Source organism: Mytilus galloprovincialis, chromosome 5, assembly GCF_965363235.1.
Source record: "Mytilus galloprovincialis chromosome 5, xbMytGall1.hap1.1, whole genome shotgun sequence".
NCBI classification, from domain to species: domain Eukaryota; kingdom Metazoa; phylum Mollusca; class Bivalvia; order Mytilida; family Mytilidae; genus Mytilus; species Mytilus galloprovincialis.
The window spans coordinates 38799903-38827332 of record NC_134842.1 but is presented as its reverse complement, the minus strand read 5'-3'; the positions used below and the strand labels follow the sequence as shown (position 1 = coordinate 38827332).

Genomic DNA, 27430 nt, shown 5'->3' with positions numbered 1-27430 from the left:
CAATCATAAAAGTGAGAGTTTTAGCGCTGTGACTGTCTTACAATTGACAGATTTAGTGCTTTGACTGTCATACAAGTGAAAGGTTTAGCGCAATAGACCCAGGTTCAATCCACCATTTTCTACACTTGAAACTGCCTGTACCAAGTCAGGAATATGACAGTTGTTGTCCATTCGTTTGATGTATTTTATCATTTGATTTTGCCATTAGATTAAGGACTTTTCATTTTTCATTTTCCTTGAAGTTCGGTATTTTTGTGATTTTACATTTTTTATACAACATATAGTTTTTGTTATTTAATTTATTGAAATATATCACAGACAATGTTGATATGCATAATGATAATCATTCTATCTATTGGAATTGTGTCCATCTACATGATAAAAGAGTTCGTTTGTTCTATCTCGACTGCTGTTGCAACTACAAAGGTGGCTACTGAAAAATAAAAATATTCGTATCAAGAAGCAATGGCAACACAAATACAATTTTATAAGCTCACCTGGCCCAAAGGGCCAAGTGAGCTTTTCTCATCACTTTGCGTCCGTCGTCCGTCGTCGTCGTCGTCGTCCGGCGTCTTTGTTAACTTTTACAAAAATCTTCTCCTCTGAAACTACTGAGCCAAATTTAACCAAACTTGTCCACAATCAGCATTAGAGTATCTTGTTTAAAAATGTGTCCGATGACCCCGCCCACAAACCAAGATGGCCGACATGGCTAAATATAGTACATAGGGTAAAATGCAGTTTTTGGCTCATATTTCTGAAACCAAAGCATTTAGAGAAAAACTTACAGGATAAAATTGTTCATTAGGTCAAGATCTAGCTGCCCTGAAATTTTCAGACCAATCAGGTGACCCGTTGTTGAGTTGCTGCCCCTGAATTGGTAATTTTAAGAAAATTTTGCAGCTTTTGGTTATTATCTTGAATATTATTATAGATAGAGATAAACTGTAAACAGCAATAACATGAATAATGTATAGCAAATTAAGACCTACAAATAAGTCAACAATATCAAAATGGTCAATTGACCCCTTAAGGAGTTATTGACCTTTATAGTCAATATTTAACAATTTTCATAAATTTTGTAAATTTTCGTAAATTTTTACAAAATATTTTACACTGAAACTACTGGGCCAAGTTCATTAAAGATAGAGATATTTATAAGCAGCAAGAATGTTCAGTAAAATAAGATCTACATACACATCACCATCACCAAAACACAATTTTGTCATTAATCCATCTGTGTCCTTTGTTTAATATGCACAAAGACCAAGGTGAGCGACACAGGCTCTTCAAAGCCTCTAGTATGTATAACAAAGCAACACGATGGGTGCCACATGTGGAGCAGGAACTGCTTACCCTTCCGGAGCACCTGAAATTTACCCCCAGTTTGTGGTGGGGTTCTTGTTGCTTAGTCTTTAGTTTCTATGTTGTGTCTTCTGTATTATTGTTTGTCTGTTTGTCTTTTTATGTTTAGCCATGGCGTGTCAGTTTATTTTCAATCTATGGTTTTGACTCTCCCTCTGGTATCTGTCGTCCCTCTTTTTTTTGTCTTTTTGAGATTATTCTATAATATGTAGTTGTTTGCGTTTTTCTACACATAAAATAAACTCTTCAAAATAAAATAAAATTTGACTAGCTATTTTCACTTAGATTAATTATGCACTCTTCTTCCCAATAAATTTACTGTTTTGTTGTGTCATGTGCCTGAGGGAAAAACAGCAGTCAACACAACACTGTTAAAAAAATGAAAGTTAGCTAGACCAACCCACCTAAATACTGGGAGTTTGTTTTAAATCGAAAAGGAACGAAGACCATCACAGTGCAAATGCTAATTGACAATGTATTTGTGTCATACAATAGGTTCTGATAATAAGTCAGACGATTTTCTTTAATCTAGAAAAATAGTTACATCATCATAATAAGCGGTTATTTCCGATCATTTGTTAAAAGGAAGGAAGAAACTAGCCTTCAAACATTCTTATCAGTGTAATCAAACACACCAATCACATACAGCAAATTTTTCACCGAATACTGATTAGATGCTTTAACTGTATTCATATCAGAAAGTACTATTCTTATGTTGTTTCCATCAAATTCGAATGAAAAGCAATAACAGGCCTTCATCGCAATATACAATTAACTAAGTTTTCATAACAAATTTCAGTTCCAAGTCAAGAATATGACAGTTGTTTTCCCCTCATTCAATTCGTTGATAAAGCCGAACGTTTGGTTTTATGAAAGCTTATGGACTTTTCCCTTTTTGAAAATACCTAGGAGTAGGGTATTTTTGTTAACACTTTTTTGTACTTACTTTATAATTTCATTGCATATTGTTAACTTTGGTAAGAATTACAAAAATGCTAATATATTTCATATAAAGTGTTAATATATTTGGTCTTAAGTATTGAATGCATTTTTATTGGGTACTTTTCTTATAAAAAAATCCTTACGTCAGAGCTATACTACTGAGTTCTTTATTCTCTTGGTAATCTTTGTGGACTTCTCCTGCTAACTTCTGAAAATCTTCATTTACAGGGACATCTTGTTCATTGCCTGTTAAGAAATAGGCTATTAAGACAAAGTGTTAAGAACAAATTTACAATATGTTTACATATCTTACAGGTATATATAGCGAAACATGGATGCAAGCACACTGTTCCTCAAGGGTATCACCTTCATAGTAGTCAGCATTTCTGTGCTGAGTGAATTATCTATATAATAATCATTTTGAATTGAATGTTTACAAATAATAGAATTTACCGAAAAACTAATGATGTTCTATCATAGGGATAGATTATTTTAGCTGTATTTGGCAAAACCTTTCAAATCAGGGCCTTGACGCTTTCCATTTCGTACTTTATTTGGCCTTTTGAACTGTTTTGATTGGAGAGTTACTGGTGAGTGGTTTTGTTAACAGAAAGTGGGTCTGGTTTATATACATTTTAATCCTTGTATCTCTGAAGAGTTTGTTTACAACTTAGGGGTCGAAATATGTCGACATGTAGTTTTGACTTACGCCATGAACCAGTACTCGTGAAATATATTTGTGTCAATGTTTGTTATATTTAGATTATTTAAAGCCGCTTGAAAAATAAGTTATACCAACCAAAGATACAATAAAATTGAAAAATTGACAAAATCTAAGCTTCAAGATAAAACAACAATCAATAGTCCACAAAGCATCACAACAACATTTATAGAATTAGCAACTATACATATTCTTTTTGCTATTAAGTTATTGATATTCAAACATTTTGGCTATGAGCATAATTTAAGAGATGTTTCTTGTAAAAGTACACATCTGATGCAGAAAATCGATTTTGTTCAATGTCATTCATCAAATTTCAAATTGGAAACTGTTCTTCAAAATTAGGTTTAATGTGTTTAGAGTTGAGAGAAGTTCTCATATTATAATTAAACTCATTGATATTTCTATCATGTTTATTAACTAAATATTTGTACCTTCAATCCGATTAGATAATGTGTCATATTTCAAAAAGCTTGTTGTTTCCATAAAACCCTGAAATAAAATGCAAAGATTATTCAACCCAACAGGATATTAATAACATAAACAAAATTCATGTATGATCCTTATTTCCACAAAGACGACACTTGTTTCCGGAATAAACTTCATGAATAACGATAGATAACCTCACTGATTAAATAAAAACGTTATGGTGAAAACTGTTATGTTAAAGATGAGTGCACTGGCGGATCTAGAAATTTTCATAAGTGGGGCCCAACTGACTGCCTAAGGGGCCCCGATCCAGTCACGCTTCAATGATTCCCTATATAAGCAATAAATTTTTTTCCCAAAAAGGGGGGGGGGTCCCCGGGGCCCACCCCCTAAATCCGCCTCTGGAGTGTTCTTATCACGTAACATAATCTAAGTCATTTATATGTAAATATAGTAAACGTTTTCCGGTTAGTAAACTACTGTCTGGTAAATATACCATAAATGGAAGTATTAACTAGCGAACAAACATCGGAATAAATACAACCACAATCATCACCCCAATATGTATTTAAACGTAGCATGTAGACAAGGTAACATGATCTAAGTTATTTATATGTTAATATAGTTAACCACTGTCCGGTTAGTTAACTACTGTCAGGTTTATATACAATAAACGAACAAACAATTAAACATTGGAAGAAAAATGACAAATCTGGATTGAGACGTAGCGTGTAGACTAGGTAAACATTTCCTGTTGCACAAACAACACTCGTTATATAGTTTCAAAGTATTAGTTATATACCGTCAGTAAGGTCAGTGATATGAAGGAACCGGAAGTTATATCTTACGACGAGTACGGGAATATGAATGGTCTGTGACAATTGAATAATCATTAGAAATTACGCAACTGTCACTATAACGATTAACTAGTTCCTGCGACCATTGTTAATTCGTCTTCATAAACTTGTTACATAATTTGTTTTCTTCGAACGTCACACCTGTTAGCGAAATTACAATAATGAAACCGCATCAACTTTAATAGGTAACAACACCAAAGGTTTGGTTTGGATTGATGGCTTTAGCTACCCAAAAATAAATTATAAGGGAAAACTTAAGTTATCTGATTTGCCCAGGGTCATAACTATTGAAGTTCTCCATCTGAAATCAATTAATAAACTTGACCTTGAAATAAAGCTGGTATTTTTTGGTTTAATATCAGTAACTGCAGGCCAAAATAGAAGAGGGGAAGAAATATAGGTATCATAGAAACCAGTAAAAATGTGAGCTACTGCTCACTTATGATACCATTCGCTAAGGAAAAGGATAAACAGAAGTTGTGGTGAAGTGGTTAGTACATCGGACTACTTACACAAAGGGTACTGGTTCGATTCCCGTTCCGGGATGACAATTTTTGGAACTGAATTTTTGGCTCTCCCTTGACACGATTTGCGAGTATGGTCTTGAGTAAACGATGGTAATCCGTCGGAATGGGACATTAAATGGCTGACCAGTGTTAAGAGAGAGCCATGTCTCTTGTACGTAAAAAGAGCAGGCTAATGCCGCTACAAGGCATCACTCGCACAAAGTAGAAAGGGATTAATATAAGTTGCAAAAACTTGTTTCCTTATCCACTATAAATAAATATGTTTAAACTAAATAGGAACTTGATGAGAAATAAATCTGACAAAACATCACACGATTGCATAAAGCGTATGAAGCCAGACATCAATTTCACTAAGCTCTCATTTGTACATGTGGTATTTGTATAGAAAAATGCGACGACGTACATTGGCAATAAATGTTACAATATATAATTACTCAGTTTACAGGAAGTTTACGGTCGATGAACCATAAACCTCATCATACGATACAGATATTCAAATGACAACTGGTGACAAATAACAGGCATATCTGATTATAGTTCACGAGAAAATGGATTGCAACGGAATTTTACCTGGAGCACGAACATATTGACGGACGAAAAAACAGGCGCAAATAGTATACTTTAACCCCCTCCTTCGGAGCAAGGATATATAAAGGATCCTGGAGTAAAAGGACAACATCAATATCTGAATATTAAATCAACTACTGTTTCTATATCTTTTTCTTGATATCCATAATGCTTTGTGACAATTCTACTTCATGTTGGTTACAGATAATTTCCTAGCAATGATACATAATAAGTACTCATAGGAAGATTGCCTGTTAGAACATAATTTAATCACACTCTGCGAATACACTGTTCATAAAAACAGTAGTTACAGTGGAAAATATTTTGTAAAAATTTACAAAAATGTACAAAATTTAAGAAAATAAATAAAAATGACTATAAAGGACAATAACTCCTCAAAGGGTCAAGTTGACTTATTTGTAGCTCTTACTTTGCTGTACATTATTGCTATTTACAGTTTATCTCTATCTATAATAATATTCAAGATAATAACCAAAAGCTGCAAAATTTTCTTAAAATTACCAATTCAGGGACAATAGCCCAACAACAAGTTGCCCGTTTGGTCTGAAAATTTAAGGGCAGATAGATCTTGACCTAATGAACAATTTATCGCAGAAGATTTTCTCCACCACTTAGTCAAGTTGACTTATTTGTAGCTCTTACTTTGCTGTACATTATTGCTATTTACAGTTTATCTCTATCTATAATAATATTCAAGATAATAACCAAAAGCTGCAAAATTTTCTTAAAATTACCAATTCAGGGGCAGTAGCCCAACAACAAGTCGCCCGGGGCAGGGCAGATAGATCTTGACCTAATGAACAATTTTATCTCAGCAGATATTCTCTAAATGCTTTGGTTTCAGAGATATGAGCCAAAAACAGCATTTTACCCTATGTACTATTTTAAGCCATGTCGGCAACCTTGGATCATGGGCGGGGTCTTCGGACACATTTTTTAAAATAGATACCCTAATGATGATTGTGGACAAGTTTGGTTAAATTTGTCTTAGTAGCTTCAGAGGGGAAGATTTTTGTAAAAATTGACTATAAAGGGCAATTACTCCTTAAGGGGTCAACTGACCATTTTGGTCATGTTTACTTATTTGTAGATCTTACTTTGCTGTACATTATTGCTGTTTACAGTTTATCTTTATCTATAATAATATTCCAGATAATAACCAAAAACGGCAAAATTTCCTTAAAATTACAAATTCAGGGGCAGCAACCAAACATCGGGTTGTCAGACTTATCTGAAATTTTCAGTGCAGATAGATCTTGACCTGATAAACAATTTTACTCATGTCATATTTGCTGTCAATGCTTTGGTTTAAGAGATATAAGAATAAACCTACAGTTTACCCCTATGTTCTTTTTTTAGCCATGGCAGCCATCTTGGTTAGCTGACAGGGTCATCGAACACAGTTTTTTAAACTAGACACCCAAATGATGATTGTGGCCGAGTTTTGTTAAATTTGGCCTAGTAGTTTCAAAGGAAAAGATTATTGTAAAAGTTTACAGACGACGGACGCCAAGTGATGAGAAAAGCTCACTTGGCCCTTTGGGCCAGGTGAGCTAAAAATGAAAGTCAAAAATTTACCTTAGCACAATAAGACAAGGACGGAAAGTATAAGTACCGAGCCACGTCAAATGCCTGGATATCACCAAAAATAGACTACACAGTAAATGCAATATTCAAAATCTCAAATAAAAGAAGATTGTAAAACGTTAAAAAGATGGTTAACAACGTTAGTACCCAGATTCTATAATTCAGAGCATTGTGTATTATTTGTAAAGTTGATAAGGAATATTTATCAATATTTGTCTTGGTACCTTCTGATGAACTTCTTAAGGAAAAGGACGACTTCATTAAACCTTGAAATCAGTACATTTCTTTTATCTAATCTGATTAGTTCAAACAAGAAAAAATCCAAGAAAAATTATGCATTCATTTATAGTTTAAGCATGTGAAATATAAGCAAACTAAATGACTACTTTAGGGCGTAGACTTTGGTTCAGGAAGATAACTCTTTATTTCAGTGATGCGTTTGTGAAAGTCAAGTTTCATCAATATATTTTAAACATTTACCTGAAACAGATTGGAATAATCTATATATGTAACATAGAAGGTTAGTACATATTGATGAAAATGATTGACGTAGACGAACTGATGATTTTAAGAGTTATTTCCCTTGACCTAGATCTACCTCCTTAAGTTTAAGAAATGATTAATAAACTGAATAAAACATTACCTCATCAAGATGTTGTTCTACACTTTCTTTGACATAAAAATCTAGGTCAGCCAACTGAGGTAAAGCATCTTTCCACTGAAATCAAACAACTCTTTTGTATATGATTAATGGAAATTATGTGACTTTACGAGAAACAATGCGAAATAAAGCAAAAACGATTATAAGAAGACTATAAATAACATACAGACTCAAAGAATTAAATTAGTAAACATGAAGATAAGTTACTTGTAGCTGTGTGGAAATATTCCACCTCTATCTTCAAACTCGATCTACAAGCTTGGTATAATTCTTAATTCTTCGAATGCCTATGGAAGCAAACGAGCGACAAAAACGATTGAAATGGTATTCATTATGATCATAGATGCATCCAATTACATAGGTTATCATAGATGGACAACGGGAAATATTCTAAACTCATTCAGTCAGGCTCAAAGGTAACAAATATAAATCTGAAAAGGTATATGTAACACAGTCATTCAGACTAAAGGTTTAAATCAGATTTACCTATAATTGCAGAGAAGCACAAACAAACAATTCCTCAGGAATAGATAACCTTAGCTGTATTTGGCAAAACTTTTAGGAATTAAAGTCCTCAATGCTCTTCAATTTAGTACTTTATTTGGCCTACTTTTATGGATTCAAGCGTCACTGATGAATCTTTTGTATACGAAAAACGCGTCTGGCGTAAATATAAAAATTTAATCCAGGCATCTATAATGATTTTATTTTGATCAATCAACCATCTCTAATTGATATTTATTGTTTGTTTTTGTTGTGCTCTTGTACCACTGTCCGAATATATTTTTTTTGCAATGGTTGTGTTTGTCCTTCTTCAAAAATAGATTTTCCTGTTAGTTTTTAACAATTATAATATTGAAGATATCAACATGTGATGGCCATGTCTTTTAATGTATAGAAGATTACTGGCAGTTGTGTCATCAAATTTAAAATGAAAGCGTAAACCAGAACTTTCATTTATTTGATTGGTGTCCGCTTAAATAAAATCAGGAACTCTTACATATTCAAAGACGATTATATGTTTATATGTGTATAAATTTACCTTTATAGACGAATTCTTATATTTCGTGAATTATAAAATTTCTTCGTGTATTTATATAAAAAAGATCAAGTTTGATTAGCGTTATACTTTTAATCGTGATTGTTGGGTACATAAGTCGGTTAAAAGTTTCATTTGAAGTATGAGTTATATAATTATCACTCTCTAACTCCTTAATGCCACGCACATACCGGATATGCAGCAAATTATTATTTCACTTTTATTGGTTTGACAGATAAATAATAAAGAATACCAACGTAACAGTATAACACATACAATTCTATCCTTTCTTTGCATCATATCGTGATGAACTACTTATTTCATTAAGTTACATATCTGCTTTGCAATGCCGTTTTTAACCAATTTTTCCATGCAAGTCATAAAAAGCTTCTTAAATAAAAATCTAATAATTTATGAATCACGGTTAAAACATGTTTACACGGTTTATCAGCATATTAACATCAAAATATCACAACAAATTGCACAAAACCTGCTTCCGTTTCAAAGCATCTTAAAATGTTCTCCATAATGACAATGAATGAGGTCTGTATAACGTAAAGCGGCAAATTACAGGCATATTAAAGACGAAAATATGTTAATGCAATTATGAAAAGGAAAACTGCGTTTTACTGGACACACTGAGCTAGAATCGAAACACGCTATTTCACAAGGTGTCTAACTATTTTGTAGACGAAACACGCGTCTGGCGTATTAAATTATAAGTCGATACCTTTGATAACTATTTACGCATCACAAAAAGATATTTCACCCTACCCTGACACAATGTTCATTAACTTCAGACCAACCAGTATTTGCTCTTTTTCTTTTATGGTATTGGAATGCTTCTAAAATAATATTATTAGAGTGTAAAATCATTGACACATGCAGATTTTATATGAAGCGCGGAAGCGGTAATATTCAAATTGTGCACACGATCAATGCTCTTCCAATCCTATAAAATTATAAAAAGTTGCATTCAATTCTTATATTAACATTTTTCTGTTAAACCCATTGTTTTCAATTCATTTATTAAACAAGGGCATGGATAGCTCGCGAAATCATAGTTGTTATATTTTATACCGGGAAAATGATATTGGAGTGTATTGCGATTGTTGTCAGATTATCAAACTTAAGATTTCTTATGAAATAAACTCATCATAGATACTAGGACTAAATTTTGTATATACACTAGACGCGCGTTTCGTCTACAAAAGACTCATCAGTGACGCTCGAATCCAAAAAAGTTAAAAGGGCAAATAAAGTACGAAGTTGAAGAGCATTGAGGACCAAAATTCCCAAAAATTTTGCCAAACACAGCTAACATACACATGATACATGTAATGTTACCATTAAGGTTCCTTAGTTCAGAAGCAGCGAATACAAAAGTTAAAGTAATTTGTTGGCTATTAAAGATCCACAGGGAATTCAATTTGAATAAGAAGATGTAGTACGGGTGACAATGAGACAACTCTCCATCCAAGACACAATGTATAAAAAGTAAACAATTATAGGTCAAAGTATGGTCTTTAACACAAAGCCTTAGATCACACCGAAAGACAAGCTATGCAGAGCCCAAAAATGACAGTGTAAATCAATTCAGGGAAACTAACGGACTAATCTATAATTCATGTTAAGGACATGTACTTCGGAAATGTAATATAAATATCAAATCTGCTTTTTAATAGACCGACGACTGAGCTTGGTTTTTATAACGTGCTAATTTTCCAGGTAACAGTCCACAGGAAGGTATGTCGCCCTATCCGAACACATGCTTCTGGGATTATAAAAGATCAGCCATCAATGTCTCCCTTGAGAGATTTGAAAAATTGAAAGATTATATTGCTTTGCCATTGCAACCATATGTGATGGTAGGGTTCAACCTACTAAAGGTGAAAAACCAGAGACTATCCCTAAGGTTTGTAAGATAAATATAGAGTGAATTTTGAACACAAAGCGATCGATAACTTACCGATATACTATATATAGGATTCAAATACCAAACTGCTATTAAAATACTTACCAAAGAATGCACCACAGATTTGTCTCTTGAGATATCATTGTCCAGCAGAAGTATCATTGAGGTCTCACTAGACTGATTTGCAGCTTGACCCTGGATATACAGGGTCATCTGGTATAAATCATCTTGTTGCGGGGTCCATAAATGGTTGGTATCTGATTCATCATCTAGTCCTTGTGAACGCAAGGTAATGCTTGATTGCAGAGATGACGAGCCAGAATTCTGCAAAGTACTTTGTAAGGAATTAGGCATGGAGTCAATATCACCTAAATATTTCATTTTTCTATCAAAACTTGGTCGTTTTAAATGTAAACTATATTCAGATGAGGATTCGTCTGCCGATGATTGAAAATCAAATCTTTCCTTTCGTCTGCTTGTTGATAAAGAAGCAATATCGGAAAATGACCCATCCGTTTCTTCTTTACTTCCGGAATCGTCAGAAACATTATCAAACCCTGACTTGGATAATCCTGCTTCGCCATCAGATGAAACTCTCGACGAAAAACTAGAATTTTCATTCTTAGTGTGTTGCTTTTTTATTCTTAAGTTTGGGTCGTACTTATAACTTACAGTATCACCTGTTTTCTCTGAATCAACAAATACATCGTCATAATTCATATTATTTTCATTAATGTTCTGTTCATTATCATTTTCAGTTCTAGAAATACTTGTTTTACTTTCATCGTCATCTTGTTCGGAATGAGTATTAACTCTTTTTGGAACATTGTGCGTATTTGTAAATGTATTAGATTTAACTGAATTGACATGCGAATCTGAATTATTTTGAACAGTCACACATCCGCATGAACATTCATGTAGACAATCTACTTTAACATCCTGACTATTTGAAAACCCTATTGTATCCTCCTCGGAAGTTCCCTGATTGTGCAGAGTGTCATTCTCGTCGGTTATTGTTCTTGATTTAGATATATTTTGATTTGTTTGATCATCTAAGCTAGCCTTTATTTTGCTTCCCAGAGTCCGGTTCTTGTCTGTTTTATTATGGTAAATTTCCCAATTGTCTTCAGGTATTTCCTCATGCACTGCAGATTTCTGGTAAGATCCATTTTCGTTCAAGTTACATTCCAAATGCCCGCTATCATCATTTTCATGAACGCCAATATTATGTATCGCGGCTTCAACAACTATTTTATTGTCAGTTACTTTATTTATTGAACTATCACTATGAACACCTTGAGATTTCATTACAATGTGACCATCCAAAATATCGACGGTATGTTCAGGTTTTTCTAAATTACTTTTTTCTATACGTTCGTTGTGATGGCTACTCCTGTGATCACCATCTTCTAGATCGCTTATGGTTTCAATAATATCTTCCTTCCCAATTACAGAAAGTCTACGAGATTCATCCGAAGATTCAGATTGCTCGTCATGTGTTTTCCACATTATAGTATTTGTACTTAATCTATCATCTTTTTGTTCTACAGAATGAACGTACGGGTCTAAAGTTTCTTTTTCAGGAATACTCTCCATTACTACTTTATAAGGACTTGGAGCAAGTTTAGTTTTAGGTACGTTCGTTTTGTGTGCCATACTATCATGCCATACAAATTGGGATGGGTGATTATGCCTGTCACTTGGTTTAAAAGATTTGTCTATTGCTTTCAATTCATCTTTCGTTAGGTAAACTGTAATCATACGCATGCTACGGGAGATGTCAAAATCTAAAATAAATAAAAGATATAATTGAACTACTGTAAAAGAGAAAAAAGAAGTTAATTCAAAAAAAGAAAAACATGGCACTGATCCTTATGCGTCGATCTCTCTTGCTAAACGTTTCCGTTGATCAAGGAAATTAGAAGATAAATGTTTGAAGTTATCTCCTCTGCAACTTGTGCATGATTCCTTGAAGTAAGAGAAATAAACCATTAAAATAGATATATTTTTTAGGGGGTCCCAATTATCATCCCTCAAACCATGCAGGTAATATATTTGCAATGGCAATTGTCGCAACCTTTTTTGATCTGTATTTTCCTCTCAATGCATTGTAAATAATGGAGAAAGTATTACTAGAATTTAATAAATCAATAGTGTGAAAGACGATCAAATAAATAGGAGGATTCTTTTATAAATTGACAATAGAAGTCGCCATTGCTATACACTACATAATTCGGAATGTTTTCGTTTTAATACGATTCAATTTCAGAATTTATTTGACCTTTCAGTTGTTTTGACCCAACCCCAACGGATGAGATTTATATAAACAAAACGCGAGTCTGGTAAACTAAGTCATAATATTGGTATCTATATTGAGCTCAAAGTCATAAACATTTCGTCCAACACTAAAAACAAAAGATCAGATAGACCTCATATCTTTGATTGTTATTATTAACAAAAATATTCAAGATTACTACGCTGACGTGACAAGTCCCGGGTGCTTAGATTTATTATAGCGCATAAAAACGGTTTGAAAAGAGAGCTGAACAGCAGCATTTATTACGACTAAACTAACACATTTTACACAACTAATACAGTGACAAGCAATCCTACAAGTATGATATTTTTCGACACAGAGGCTCGGATGAGTACCATCAGCAAGTGTAATTGTTGTGGAGTGAAGCGGATATTAGAGTTAATCATTAGTCCAAATAACTATGACGTCTTGGAAGGCTATTTTAAATTTTTGCTTTGACGCCTTCCTTCCTCGGTGTAAGGTGTCCAAGAAAAACATATAATAGCATATCAAGACGTCATAATCATTTGGACTAGTTAATCATCAGATCCTTTTTAATGCATCTGATAGGTCAACTATAACCTTCATTATTTTTAAACATTTGATTATTTCCTTGGTTAAAAGGGGAACTAGATATCTGTGTAAATACTGTTGCAAAAACTCACCTGTATTTAAATGGATACATGGTAGCTGCAAAGAGAACATATGCGCTTTATCAAAATAACAATATATAACTGCTTAACAAATCCTTGTCTGTTTAAACATAAAGCTTAAGCAGTCATTAATATAACAGAAATAAATACATTTCCGAACACTAAGAAAACTAAAGAAAAAAATGTGCATTAAATGTTTGAAAAAAAAATCCTATCAAATCTACTTATTACATCTTTTGTGATATTGCTGTTCTTTTTTCATATTTTATTACTTTTTCTACATTCAACTTATTAATAAGCATTATCTTTAGAAAAATGCCATTCTTATAAAGTACATACTAAAAACAATCAATTGTACAAATCAAACGATATGGTTGACTCTGGTTTTTGTTGTTCTTTATAAATTGTGTACTGTGGATTCATTATCATTCGTTGGATACCAATGTTCGATGGTTTCGTGGATACAAGTAAACCACGAATTTTTCAATAGGCTTTGTATATAGAGATTGGCAATTCCACAAATCAAATATCCACGCGTAGATTTAAACGTTTTTAATTTTGTATTGTTGATGTGTGTATCTTAAATATTGTTGAAATCTGTAATAGTTTTAAAAAAATCTGTTATACATTATGTTTCTGGTGTAAATAAACTCTTCCTATATACCAGGAACGAAAATTCGGCACCAGCGGCAGTAACGTTTAAATAAAAAAAAAACATTAAAAAAGCTAAATAAAGTACGAAGTGGAAGAGCATTTAGGAACAAAATGCCTTAAAGATTTGCAGCTAAGGTAAACCATTCTTTAGGTAGAAAAGACTTAATACTTCAAACAATCTAAGTTTTGTAAACTGCTGGTTTATGATTACCATCATTAAGCAATGCAATCGGCAAAGCAAGTAATTATAATGTCATGGAAGAGAGAAAAAAAGAAAAAAACTAAACCGTATTGTGAATGTATGATTTTAAGATGAAATAAATCAATATGCCTTAGGTAAAGGAACTTATCATGAACACTTGCCATGAATGATAATTATACGGTTGGAACAAGTAAACTTTGAGTTATGTAACTAGCAGTCATCTTTAAGCCATATTTATCATTAAAATCAGGGATTACCGTGTCATTTCGTGTTCTTGTATTATCAAATTACAAGGAAGACATGTACTAGAATGTCAAATGTTCTTGAAATTATAAATTTCAATGGAGATTAAAAATGTTTGAAAATTATCAAATGAAGTACAAACGATCTCAAGCTGATGAAAACCAAAACGCCACATACGACTTTGAATATCGGGTTTTCTTCTATCATTATAATTGACATGATCATAATAATAAATTAACTGTTTACAAAACTTTGAACTTTTGAAATACTAAGGCTTTTCTATCTCAGGATTGATTACATTAGCTGTATTTGGCACGACTTTGCGGATTTTTTTGTCTTAAATGCGCGTCAACTTCGTACTTTATTTATCCGTAGTAACTTTTCTTAATTAGAACGTCACTGATAAATGTTTTATAGATGAAACATATAAAATTTCAATCCTGAAATCTATGATGTTCTCGTCGGTCTTATCTAACGCCATGCTACTACAGTGCATTATATTTATTTTAGGTGACTTGGCGTGGAATAATCGGTGAGGATGGGTATTGTAGGAGGGGTCCTGATCCCGAAATCCCGGGATTAAAAACACGAAATCCCGAGTTCCCGAATTTAAATAAATTTAAATCCAGACTTCCCGAAATTTGAAAAAAGAATTCCCGGATTCAGAAAGGGTCAAATCCGAAATCCCGAGCTTAAAAACACATGATCCCGGAGTCCCGATAAAGGTCCTATCCCCCTCGTCGGTTCGCTTATCATTAATCAGTACATTTACAGAGAGATGTTCGTGTGTAAAATCAACGAAGTGTCTGGCTTTTGCAAATGATCCGGTTTAAATAGTGAATCACTATATTTGTATTCGCTATAAGGTTCACAATTTGACACGATCGTTGATTTTCATGTCACATTGTATAAGTTTGGGAAAATGTTAAACTGAGTAAAAATAACTATTACGATGGCAGTTGTAAAATATGCATATGCATGCCGGTGTTTAATTATTTAAATAAACTTATTCATGAACATATTTCTATTTGGGGGAGGGTTTTATTGGCAAATCATTCTTCGAACTTATTGATTTCCTTTCTTATACAGCGACAATGTTCTTCAAAGATTTTCTTTAAGATATTATTGAACGCATATTCAATATACAAAGAGAATACATTTTTGTATTTTATTTTCACAAATGTTTCAACAAATCACCTAAAATATTCACCTCATGATCTCAATTAAAAGGTTTTGAACACTACAATACAGTATAGCAAATACAAATGCAAAACTATTTTGTTCGTCGTCCCATATCTTATAATCAGCTCTTTTGTATTGCTGTTTGGTCACTAGGATACGTGATAAATAAATTAGTTATAAGGATCATAGCGGAAACCCTTCTTATCACGGACGACCTTTAATAGACGTAATTGTGCAAGCTCAGCCTCATTAGTTGAAAATTTGATATTATATTTATAATGACATTGTTCATTATAAAAAAAAAGAATGCTAATGTTATTCATATCGTTGTTAGGGAAAACAAGATCATCAAACAAACTACATGTATTTAGGTCAAAGTCAGACAACATTTTTAATTTTGGTATATAGGTATATAAAAAAGGGTCAATAAAAATAAGTAAAATAACAGACATTTATTTGGAGAGGAGAAAAACAAAGACGAAGAGCAAGTTTCGAATATTTGATCAATGTCTTAGCACACTGCATTTGTCAATGATAAAACATATATAAATATACATTATTGTTTCATTTTCTTTTTCTCTTCATTGTATTCATAAATTTATAGTAACCAAATCATTGTAATAATTTGTACCAAATTTAATTTGATTATTAAGTAATGTGCGTCTTAAATTGATAATAAAATATTAAAACTTAAACTTGAAACACCAGGTATCACATTGTATCCATGACCATAAAATGCCAGTTAATTGATATAATTAAACTCATCATATATACCACGATTTAAATTTTATATTTGCGCCAGACACGCGTTTCGTCTACAAAAGACTCATCAGTGACGCTAGAATAAAAAAATGTTAAAAAGGCTAAATAGAGTACAAAGTTGAAGAGCATTGGGGACCAAAAATTCCTAAAAAATTAGCTAAATACAGCTAAGGTAATCTATTCCTGAGGTATTATTCAATAAGTATATTTATCCATTATATGATAAATTATGCATGTTAATGGAAAATACAGATTCATTTTATGTCTGAATGTCAAATAGCCTGTCGGGATAGAAAATTTAATTATAAACATAACAACTCCACTAATGTTAAAGTAATATAGAAATATAACATCCATTATAAATACTTTTAAAGATCACAAATGGTCATTGTACTATGGTGTGAGTGAAATTAATTGGTGTTGCTATGAATATGTTAGTTATTGTGTATCATTAGGAATTACGTAGAATCCCTTGATATTTTCAGGGATAATATATAATCACTGGTGACTTTAAAGATTTTCAGTAATTACGCACAACCATAACAAAAAATGATTGTCAGGGATTTTACAAAATAACTGGAATGAAAAGACAATGAATAAAAGTTTCATATTTTCAGGACAAAAAAATCACATTTTAACATCTTTAATATCTAAATTTTAAGCCATTTATTTTTACAACTTTCATTGTAAAGGATGACATCTTTTATTGCAGATTAAAGATTTAATTATTTTCAGTCTCTCTTTTTTTTTTAAACATCAACTTGAAAATAAAAACAAATATGCGTCCATAGTATAGGATTCCCCACTCGCACTATCTTTTTCTTTGCGCAGTGGACCGTGAAATTACAGTCAAAACTTCCATTTGAAATTCAAATTAGAAAGATCATATCGTAACGTGGTCAAATTGATTGGACTTCCAACTTTATCAAAAACTACCTTGACCAAAACTTTAATCTAAAGCAGGACAGACGGATGAACGAACGAACGCACACACAGAAAAACATAATGCCCCTATGTGGGGCATAAACAACCTGTCCTTCATATCGTGAATCTGATTTTACTACACGTTGAAGGGAACAAAATGTTCTTTAGAAACATCTGAAGGTGCCATAAAAGGGAATCCGCAACCTAAAATTAATTTCTTGTGTAGGATTTGATTAAAATTAAAACAAGATCCGTTACAGCACATTTACGGACAATGGTCACAATATATATATTGCAGAAAGCTAAATACGTACATTTACTTTAATGTATAATTTGTTAAAATATCTTAAAGATTTGTTGAATGCATAAATAACGCAAATCATACCATAAATCACTTTAATATATGGCTGCAACCAAGGGTAAACATTCATGACAGGAAGAAAGAAAAAAATCATTTTCTATTAATAATTGTATAGTTTAATTATTTAATACTTTATATTACTTTCTTGTGTAGAAGTACTTGATATCCGCCTTTGTTTTACCTGATTAGAGAATATATATTGTTATGAACTTTCAGTCATGTACCTAGAATTCATTTGATAGCAATAATTATAGTCGAAGTCAGGATTTGCCGTGTTATAGCCATTTCGTTTATATAATTATAACATTCAGTTGGATAAAATATCGCAAGAAGTTATTAAATGATGTATATCTCTCTACTATGTGACAAATAAGAGGTAACCGATATAAAGGAGACAATAAAAAAATATTATATTATATTATATTTCATCGCAAACAATGTTATCAATATGTTTCTCCAGCTTGAGACCTCAATAACAAACATGCCTGCACTTTTTCCAGTACATTAAATAACCAAATCAACTAGACAATAAAAGCCTGTGTAGCTAATCGTAGTGTATGTGCATATTCAACAAAGCATACGCTCCAACACAGTAGACAAGAATCGAATTCATGACAAAAATCTGTTTTGTTGATCTTGTATTGCTGATCATTTAGCCTGTTTAGTTTTTTCCTATTTTGTTTAGTTTTTGCTCAAAACACAAAAGGGGTAACAAAATCCTCATTTAAGGGCAAACACTCCTATAAAGAGTGACAGTCTACCAAACTATATCAGCAAATTTAGACTTGTTAGTAGATCTTGACTGAATGTTTTTGTGATTTAAAGTGTATCATTATCTATTATGATTTTCTATCATATTTGGCAAAACGCAAATATAAGGTGAACATCGTCTTCAAAGAGCAATAACTCCAATAAGGAGTCGTCTTTGACTATATCTTCCATGTTGTCTTCATCATAGATTTTGTTTTGCTGATCATGTTTGCCTAGCTAAGATTTTATCTGTTTACTGTGGATTCATTTATTTTCGTGGATTAAGGAAAACTTACATGTTCGAGGTATAAATAAAAGACCTTAGAAAATTTGGTATCCGTTGAAAATTTAATTTCTTGGTTCACCTGTAACCACATAATCCACGAAAATTGGTATCCAATGAATAATAATGAATCCACAGTATTATAAATTAAATATATAAATCCAAAAACGCAAAAAAATGTCAAAATCATCATCTTAGTGCAAGAACTCTAATAAGGAGTCAAGCATCTCCGCCATTTTAAAATTCATTTTCATATTGTACGCAGTATAGTTCTCCGATAAAATAATTCCTCATATTATTTAATTGTGTTTTCTTGCAAAAAAACATTTTTGCTTTTGTCAGATTTTCTCTCTTTATAATGGTTTTCAAAATAATAGACAAAAAATTGCTTTTACCCCCTGTTCTATATTTAGCCAGGTTGGCCGTGATGGTTTTCCAGCTGTATCATCGGACATATTTTTTAAACTAGATACACTAATGATGATTGGGGCCAAGTTTGGTTAAATTTGTCTCCGTAGTTTCAGAGGAGAAGATTTTTGTAAATGATAACACAAATGTAAGAAAAAATGTTAAAAGTAGACCTTAAAGGGCAATTACTTCTAAAGGGGTCAGGTCAATTGACAAGTTTAGTCATGTTGACTTATTTGTAGATCTTACTTTGCTGAACATTATCACTGTTTACAGTTTATCTCCATTTATCACAATTTTCAAGATGATAATTTTGGCCAAGTACTTTCAAAGGAAAGATTTTTGTTGAAGTTAACGGACGATAACTGCTGCCAATTAATCTGGGTTGAATAAGTAATAAATGCACAGCTTAATGGTACGAAAAGGCTGCAAATGAATAAGATGTTTCGAAAATGAGTTTCGATTTATATTTTACTAAAACATCCAACAAGACTTCAAATTATCAGTTCAGACTTTTCAGATGATCTTGTGATCAAAATGACCGATTAAGGCTTAATATCAAATAATTACCAGTGCCTATATCTATTGAAAACTTGATTCATTTCTATAATGTCATACACATATGAAATTTCTTCATTTAAGATTTTTTAGAAACACATAGAAGACATTATCCAAAAGCACAAGAAAGCTGAACACAAAAACTGATATCAATGATAACTTTTCCTTTTATTTTAAATTTACGATAAATGTCTAACAATATAGAAACCTTTTTTTTTTTTTAAAACAACATCTGGATATACCTAAAGAATCTTTCATATGATTAAGAAAAAATAATCTAGGCTTAGTGGCTAGTATTTTGCTACACAGCTTTCCCTCACACAGACATGATTTTTTCCTGTCATAAAGGTGATGGGAAGAGTAATCATTAAAAACAGAAAATCTTACAAACACCCTGTCATCAATATAGTTACAAACCAAACAAAGGTAATTGGCGGCAGTGATTTGCCTGCACACATGACAGATAAACTAGTACCAAACATGAATTGATCAATGCATGGCTAATTTGTATGTTTGACTGCTTTATAACTAAAATAATCTTAGTAATTAATAATGATTTTAATAGTTTGTCAAAATGATATCAAAAGTGACATTAAACTGAAAAGTTATAAATAGGTTCCTAGACTTTGGTCTTTTCATCAATACTGACACAGATGGGCGAAATGAAAAAATAAACTGACAAACGTAATGATTTCAATTTTCCCATTGTTAACTTCCATTTCCCAGCAGTAATATTCCCTATGCCCTATGACTAAATAATTTGCATATCTCAGTTAATAGTTAATGCTTGTGTTTGTTCACTTGATACAATCTACTTCATTAACAGTTGTGTGGTACTTTTACAAAAAAACTCAGAGTTATGACGAAAGACTACTTCATTCAACACTCCATAATTTTAATGTCATAATCCAGATTGGTTGGCCTATATGATGTGTCTGTGTCCCATTTCACAAGCAATGTGATTTTGCAGTCTAAGATCTTTAGAAACCAGAATAATTTTCTGATCTTTAATTTTCATATCTGTGCCCTATTACTGATTGTAAAATCATGACTGATTGTGGATTCCCATGGCATATGATGCATCCATAGCAAAAGATGCTTAACATAGTAACACATCCATTTTGCTCCATTTAAAGTTCATGGAATGTCCCCAATTTTTGTTTCATACCTAAACTAATATCTTTTTTAAACAATTAATGATATTTCTACATTGGTGAATAAACTACTGTTGCCGACATTTAAGAGAAAAGTGGACAGAACAAAGCTGTAATACACAGGCATGAAATTAAAATATGCATACAAAAGCTTTAAAATTGATAAATAATGTTCTGTGACTTATCTTATGTTCATATCAAGTATCTATTTGAAGAAAGACACTATAACAAAAAATAAGGGGATGCTTGACAAAAATATACAAGATTTAAAAATTTCCTTTATCCCTGTAAAGTCAACATCCTGATTAGGAAAATCTTTTTAATTTTCTTATCACAACACTGTTAGGGGAGTATGAAGAGTATTCCCCATACAAGCTTTGGTCACATTTCATTGGTATCACTTTTAGTTTTAGCAGAACCGATATAAAGGTATGAGTCATCGCCGTTTTGGTGTTCAAACTGATGCATGAGTTTTTCTTTAGTTTACGATCCTGAGATATGTAAAACTTTATTTTACTCAAGGATGGAACAGTTTTCCTTTAAAGTCGTATTTTACTGATATCTATTAAGTATGGATTTTTGGAACATTCTCTTTGAACTTAAAGTACATTATTATTTGAACACAGCTCGTATTTAATTACTGACACTAGCATAATAAACTGATATAAAACAATCATAAAATCTTCTCAACTATTCAAATATGTTATCTTTGCTTTGGACTTCAAATTGTAGAGAAAAAACGAATTCTGAATATGAATCAGCAGGCAACACATTAAAACTAGACAGTTAATTTTTTTTTTTTAATTAAGACATAAAAAGTTTGAAGTACATGATTTAAATGGTCCTGTGTATGCTTTTTCTATAAAACTTTTATATTTTATAACATAAAAATAAGGAGATGTGGTATGACTGCCAATTAGAAAGCTATTCACCAGACACCAAATGATGAAGATGTTGATAGCAACTATTGGTTGCAAACAACCTTCAACAGTTAGCAAAATTCATACCCTAAAGCAAGCCATAAAAGCCCCAGACATAAAAAAAAATCTTACAAATTCAAATGAGAAAAGTATGCATTTAATTCAGAATTTTGTCTCATCTTTAAAAACTTAAGTAGTAACAGAGAACAAATTTGAGTTGTTAAGATTTACCTCAGGCTTAACAAGAATCAGTTTACGTGTGAGCTCAGGTGGCATCTGTGTACATAACACTCTGAAAAAAATAACCAAATCATCAATGAATGTTATAATTGTCACAAATGTTACTCATATAAGTATCAATTTGGTAATGTCACATATGACGAAATGAGTTTACGGTTACCACAATCAGAACAAATCTGTCGTCATCTGTGAAACATATATTTTATAAAAATCAACCAACTGGCGATGGTGTCTGTAAAATTGTGAAGGGAAGACTTCAACCAGATATTTAGTCTGTTTCATGTAAGGGTTCAACATTTATCCTTAAAATATGTTTTTTTCAAATTATGCACCTTCTATTTTTTAGCAATATAAATAATTTTCTCATAGGTATCCATGTAGAACATTTTATTTCTTGTCAAAGAATCCTAAACAGTGTTCCTAGTCGTAAGTAACTTTTGTCGTAGAATTCTGTTTTCCTTTGACTTATGATATTATCTCCCCTTTTTATTTGATTTTTTTTTTTTAATTAAAATTGATTTATGCTTTATGTAAATGTTTGAAAAGTACATTCAAATACTCACTTGTTTTTGTAAAGTATAGCACCAACATGTACCCCAGGTCTTCTTTGACTAGACTGTAAAATATATGATGCTTGACAAAATAGGTCACTTCCACTCTAAAATGTAAAAATTTTCGGTAGAAGCATGTATTAGTAAATGATATGATGCCAAAACCAGTATCATTTTTCTTTTAAGGTGGTACCTAACACCTGAACTAAAATTAATTTGGCTCGTTTAATTTTCTTTAAATTTTGACACAGTATTTACTTTGACCCTTTGACAAAAATATAAAAATTTCAAAAACTTTGAACCAACCTTTTAATCAGAAAAATTACACTGGTTATATAGCAGTTTGACAAAAACTTATTTTGATCATTGAGAAGCTTAATATTCCCTTAACAACACAACGTCATTAAAACGTTCTGCTGATTTTACAGAGTTATCTCCCTGTAGTGTTAGGTACCACCTTAAATGCATGATCTAACCACAAGCTTTTTCAATGATTTTGTCCTTTTTTGGCAAAATTGGCTGCTGTGTAATCAGTATAATATTCAGATTCATAATATTCTGTTATAATTTTATATGAAAAATCAGTCTTTTGTCATAGTGAAGTAAAATGATTGTTAACACTTATGTTATTCCTTTTTGAAAAAAAAAATTATTTAAAAATGAAAGCAGTGTCTTTCAGGTGAGAAAACATTCTTAAATACAGCCGTCTTCTTTTCTAATGTAGGGGAAATTACTGCATGTTGATGAACTATTAGCCCTCAATTTTCTACTTTATGTGTTTACCTTGGGTAAGTGTACCGTTGGTACTATCTGAAAAACTTGACTTATAAAGTTGTTATAGAAACAACCTGACGGATAAAGCACATCCCATATCTTCTGTAGTGCATCTGCAAATCCAGCATTATCATTCTCAAATTGCTGAAAACAAAAAACAAATATTCAAAAAAAGTCTTAGACATATATAGCTAGAATAAACTAGTTATATAATAATAAAATCAACGTTTAGTTACAACATATAAGAACTTTCGAGCAGTTTAAATTATAAACTTGAAGCAAAGAAACTAAATAGACGATTAGCCAATCCAATTATTTGCTTGTTTTCTTTTATCTAACCATGATTTATTTGTCTGTGTTTTAGAAGGCTGTGAAAATCCATTTATATTACCAATTGTAAAATTTAATTATAATAATAATAAATAAGTTTTATTTAGAGTCGGCAAGGTATACAAACATAGACAAACATAAGCTCTAATGAGCTTTTAACCGACATAATTGCATTTGCAGAATATTTATTATTGAACTTTTGAAGAAAAAAAAATGCAATTTGTATTCCATCAATATCTTGCTTTCAATACCAATTCATAACAATTTGAAGATAAATCCAGGTCAAACTTGCATTGAACAATGTTGAATATTTTTTGTTTGTATTACATAAAAATATTTTCAACTTATTATAATCATATTTAGATTCAAGCTCATTTTTATTCTTCTAATATGACAAATTTAGTATGAGTTATTTCCCTTGGTCACTAATCGGGAGGATAAATGGCTGATATTCTAATGTGATCAACTAATTTAAATGAAACATGCAGTACAAACAAGTATATGATAAAAGATCCATACCAGATCATAATGATGAATCATTAAAGACCAAAACAAATAAATTGTTTGGAATACAACTTTTTCTAAAGTTAAGCAGGCAGTTACATTACCAAGTTGAGTTTGGCTGATGTATGAAGGAATTTGTGCACTTAAACTTCCAGTAAGGTGACAAAAGGGAAGTAACTTTTGTTCAAATTGTGTCAATTGAAACCTATTTATTCTAGAAGGACAATTATAGTATTTCAATTACCTGTACTATATTTTGAATACTTCCACAGAACATTACAAATGAATCATGTAAGAAATTCAACTGTTTCTTCATATGAAAGTCACTGTCATTTAGTGATCCTTCTAATCCCTGTAAAAACAAGAATGAAAATGAAGGTGATGACACACTTTTGAGATACATGTGATTAAAAAGGGTAGGAATTTGAGGGGGAAAGGCAAAAAAGTGAGACGTTGGAATATTTTTTAAAGCAGGATTTAAGAAATGAACACTCCCATGCCACCTTCTTGAATAAGATAACCTTAAAAAATTTGTGTTGATTTTGTTTTTATTTCACTATCCATGCATAATTAAGTGACATGATATTAATACTGTATGTTGCGCTCTGTATGCTTTATGTTGTTTTGTTGTTTACTTGGTTTCAGTTTCATTGACATATTTACATGCATTATATTCAAATAAATATACGTAACTGTTTCACCAATATTTAGTTAAACCATTAATATTAGCTTAAAAATATAAAATAAGGGATAATGTTCTCTATCGTGTAAAATAATAATCCTCTAAGCATAACATAAATTAAGTTTTACAAAATTGAATATTGCCTTAGTTCATTAAGTTTTAAAATAGGATGAACATCACAAAAACATGTCTAAGACTAATACATTCTGAGCATTTTTGAAAAAGGAACCAGTTTATCACAAGACAGATGTGAATGGAAAATAAGATAGGCTAAGCATACATTCATATTTAATTATGTTTCAATTCTTAACTGCTAAAAATATTTACCATAGTGTAGCTACTGACTCTTTTTAAGCAATACTTCTCATTCTGTAATTTGAAGAAAGTTGGAACAGACTCGCTGATTGTAGCCTGTAGGAATTCAGACAAACCCATCAACTGTCCACACAGGGCACATTGTTCATCTGCATTTGTCTGCAATGTTGAAAAACATGTAAAAGTTATAATAATTTAAGACTAGTAAAATCAACAACGGACAAAAAGAGTAAATTAATTGAAAACTTGCATGTTCTCAATAACTAAACAAATCTATTTTATATAAGTTTTTGGTGTTTGTCTTTCCATAATTCAAAAATTTGTACTGTCTGATCAAATTTCTCAATCAAAACATTGTCAAAAATAGCCAAAAACTGTTTCCAAAATCACTAAATGAAATACAATTTACATTGTGAATTTTGTTTTTGTTGAAACAAACAAGGCCAGCAAAAAAATTATGACTTCAAGTACAACAACACAAATGTATATATATGCATGCTGCTGCTTAACTAAATAAGATAAATGTAGTTACAAGAATATCTTTGAGTTATATATAAAATGTCTTAACATAATACCAACTGTAAATGTATACATGGTATATGCAATGTTTCCTTTTGCCTCAAATCACTTTTTGAAGTTATTGGGAACACATCAAACAAAGACACATACATGTATATTGATAAGGCTGCTTGCAAAATTAAAACACATATAAAACATAAATCCCAACAATCATAAAATAATAAACACAAACAAGACCATGAATATAATTTATGTCATACTTCATAGGTTAGCTTTCTGTGATCCATTGCTTGTTTTTGAATGTACATTTGTATTATGATACTCACAATTATTGGATAGAAATAGACAATCGCATCTTTCAAATCATCTTCTTCTTTTTTAAGTTTGTTGTGATCATAAATAAAGAATTTTCCCATGCCATTTTTCCTGCAAACAGATAAATGTATTATATATATATATATATAAAGGAATAGTTTGACAACATTCACTACCTTACCATGTTAACCTTAATCTAAACAACAGACAATCCAAAAAACCCTGACTATAAGGAGATGTAGTATGAGTGCCAATGAGACACTTCTCTATCCAATTAGTCACAATTTGTAAGAGTAATTACACTGACTAGGTCAAAGTACTGCCTTCAATATGGATCCTAATGGTCTCACAATATATTTATATATATATATTAAAAAGGGAGATGTATGATTTTCAAAGATACAACAAATCGAACAAACCAATGAGTTCAAATGAAGTAAATGTATACATTTATAAGCAACCATACAGCTTTCAACAATGCGAACAACCCATACTAAATGTATCATCCTATATTGTCACTTTGATTCTTGTATATCATGTATATGGTGAACTTAAATGTGTACTTTAAAAAGATCTTATCTTTATTTTTGGAGTTGGTGAAACTTCATCAGAGAATTAATATTAAACTATTTATCTATATTTTCATACATCAATCAATGTCACAGTGGCGGATCCAGAACTTTTCATAAAAGGGGGGCGGCTGACTGACCTAAGGGGGGCCTGCTCCAGTCATGCTTCAGTGATTCCCTATATAATCAACCAAATTTTTCCACGAAAAGGGTGGCCCGCCCCTTCCCCCTAGATCTGCCTATGAATGACAATATTATATATATTAAAATATCAACTTTTTCTCTGAACATGATCTCTAAAGGACAGGCCATATAGTGGCCTTAAATCTTAGGATTCAGAATTCAATATTAAAAATAACTTCTTGTATATAAATGTTCATATAAACATGCTGTTTTATGATGATGTTATTGCTTATTCATATCTGAAAACTTCTGTCAAATTATTACGTTCTTTACCCAACAACGGCCATTTTTTAGTCATATGACTTTCACTTTGTATACAAATTTTGATCACGTGATTTTATTCTATTTTGAGTGAAAGTATAATATAATACATATTACTACAATAAGAATTACCTTTACAGTTGATGTCTGTTTCTTTATGTTAAAGAACATGATTTTAATCATTCTAACTCCCGAGATAATATAAT

At 31.6% G+C, this 27430-nt stretch overlaps 1 protein-coding gene across 1 annotated transcript; it reads right to left on the bottom strand.

Moving 5' to 3' along the window:
* Positions 1-281: 281 nt before the first annotated feature.
* On the bottom strand, positions 282-27275 carry LOC143075786 (uncharacterized). The gene is made up of 13 exons (XM_076251347.1): positions 27237-27275; positions 26223-26322; positions 25390-25536; positions 24625-24732; positions 23556-23690; positions 22785-22879; positions 22213-22273; positions 13593-13617; positions 10737-12418; positions 7660-7734; positions 3463-3520; positions 2451-2553; positions 282-433 (listed from the first exon to the last, which is right to left on the bottom strand). Exons 1-13 carry the CDS (start codon positions 27248-27250, stop codon positions 349-351), a joined length of 2688 nt encoding a protein of 895 aa, XP_076107462.1. The 5' UTR covers positions 27251-27275; the 3' UTR covers positions 282-348.
* Between the last annotated feature and the right edge of the window lie 155 nt (positions 27276-27430).

Coding starts and splice junctions, on each gene's coding strand:
- LOC143075786 (XM_076251347.1), bottom strand. Junction 23,691..24,624: donor GTATTCAAAATATAGTACAG/GTAATTGAAATA, acceptor TTTTGTTTTCAG/CAATTTGAGAATGATAATGC. Junction 22,274..22,784: donor GCTATACTTTACAAAAACAA/GTGAGTATTTGA, acceptor TATTTTTTTCAG/AGTGTTATGTACACAGATGC.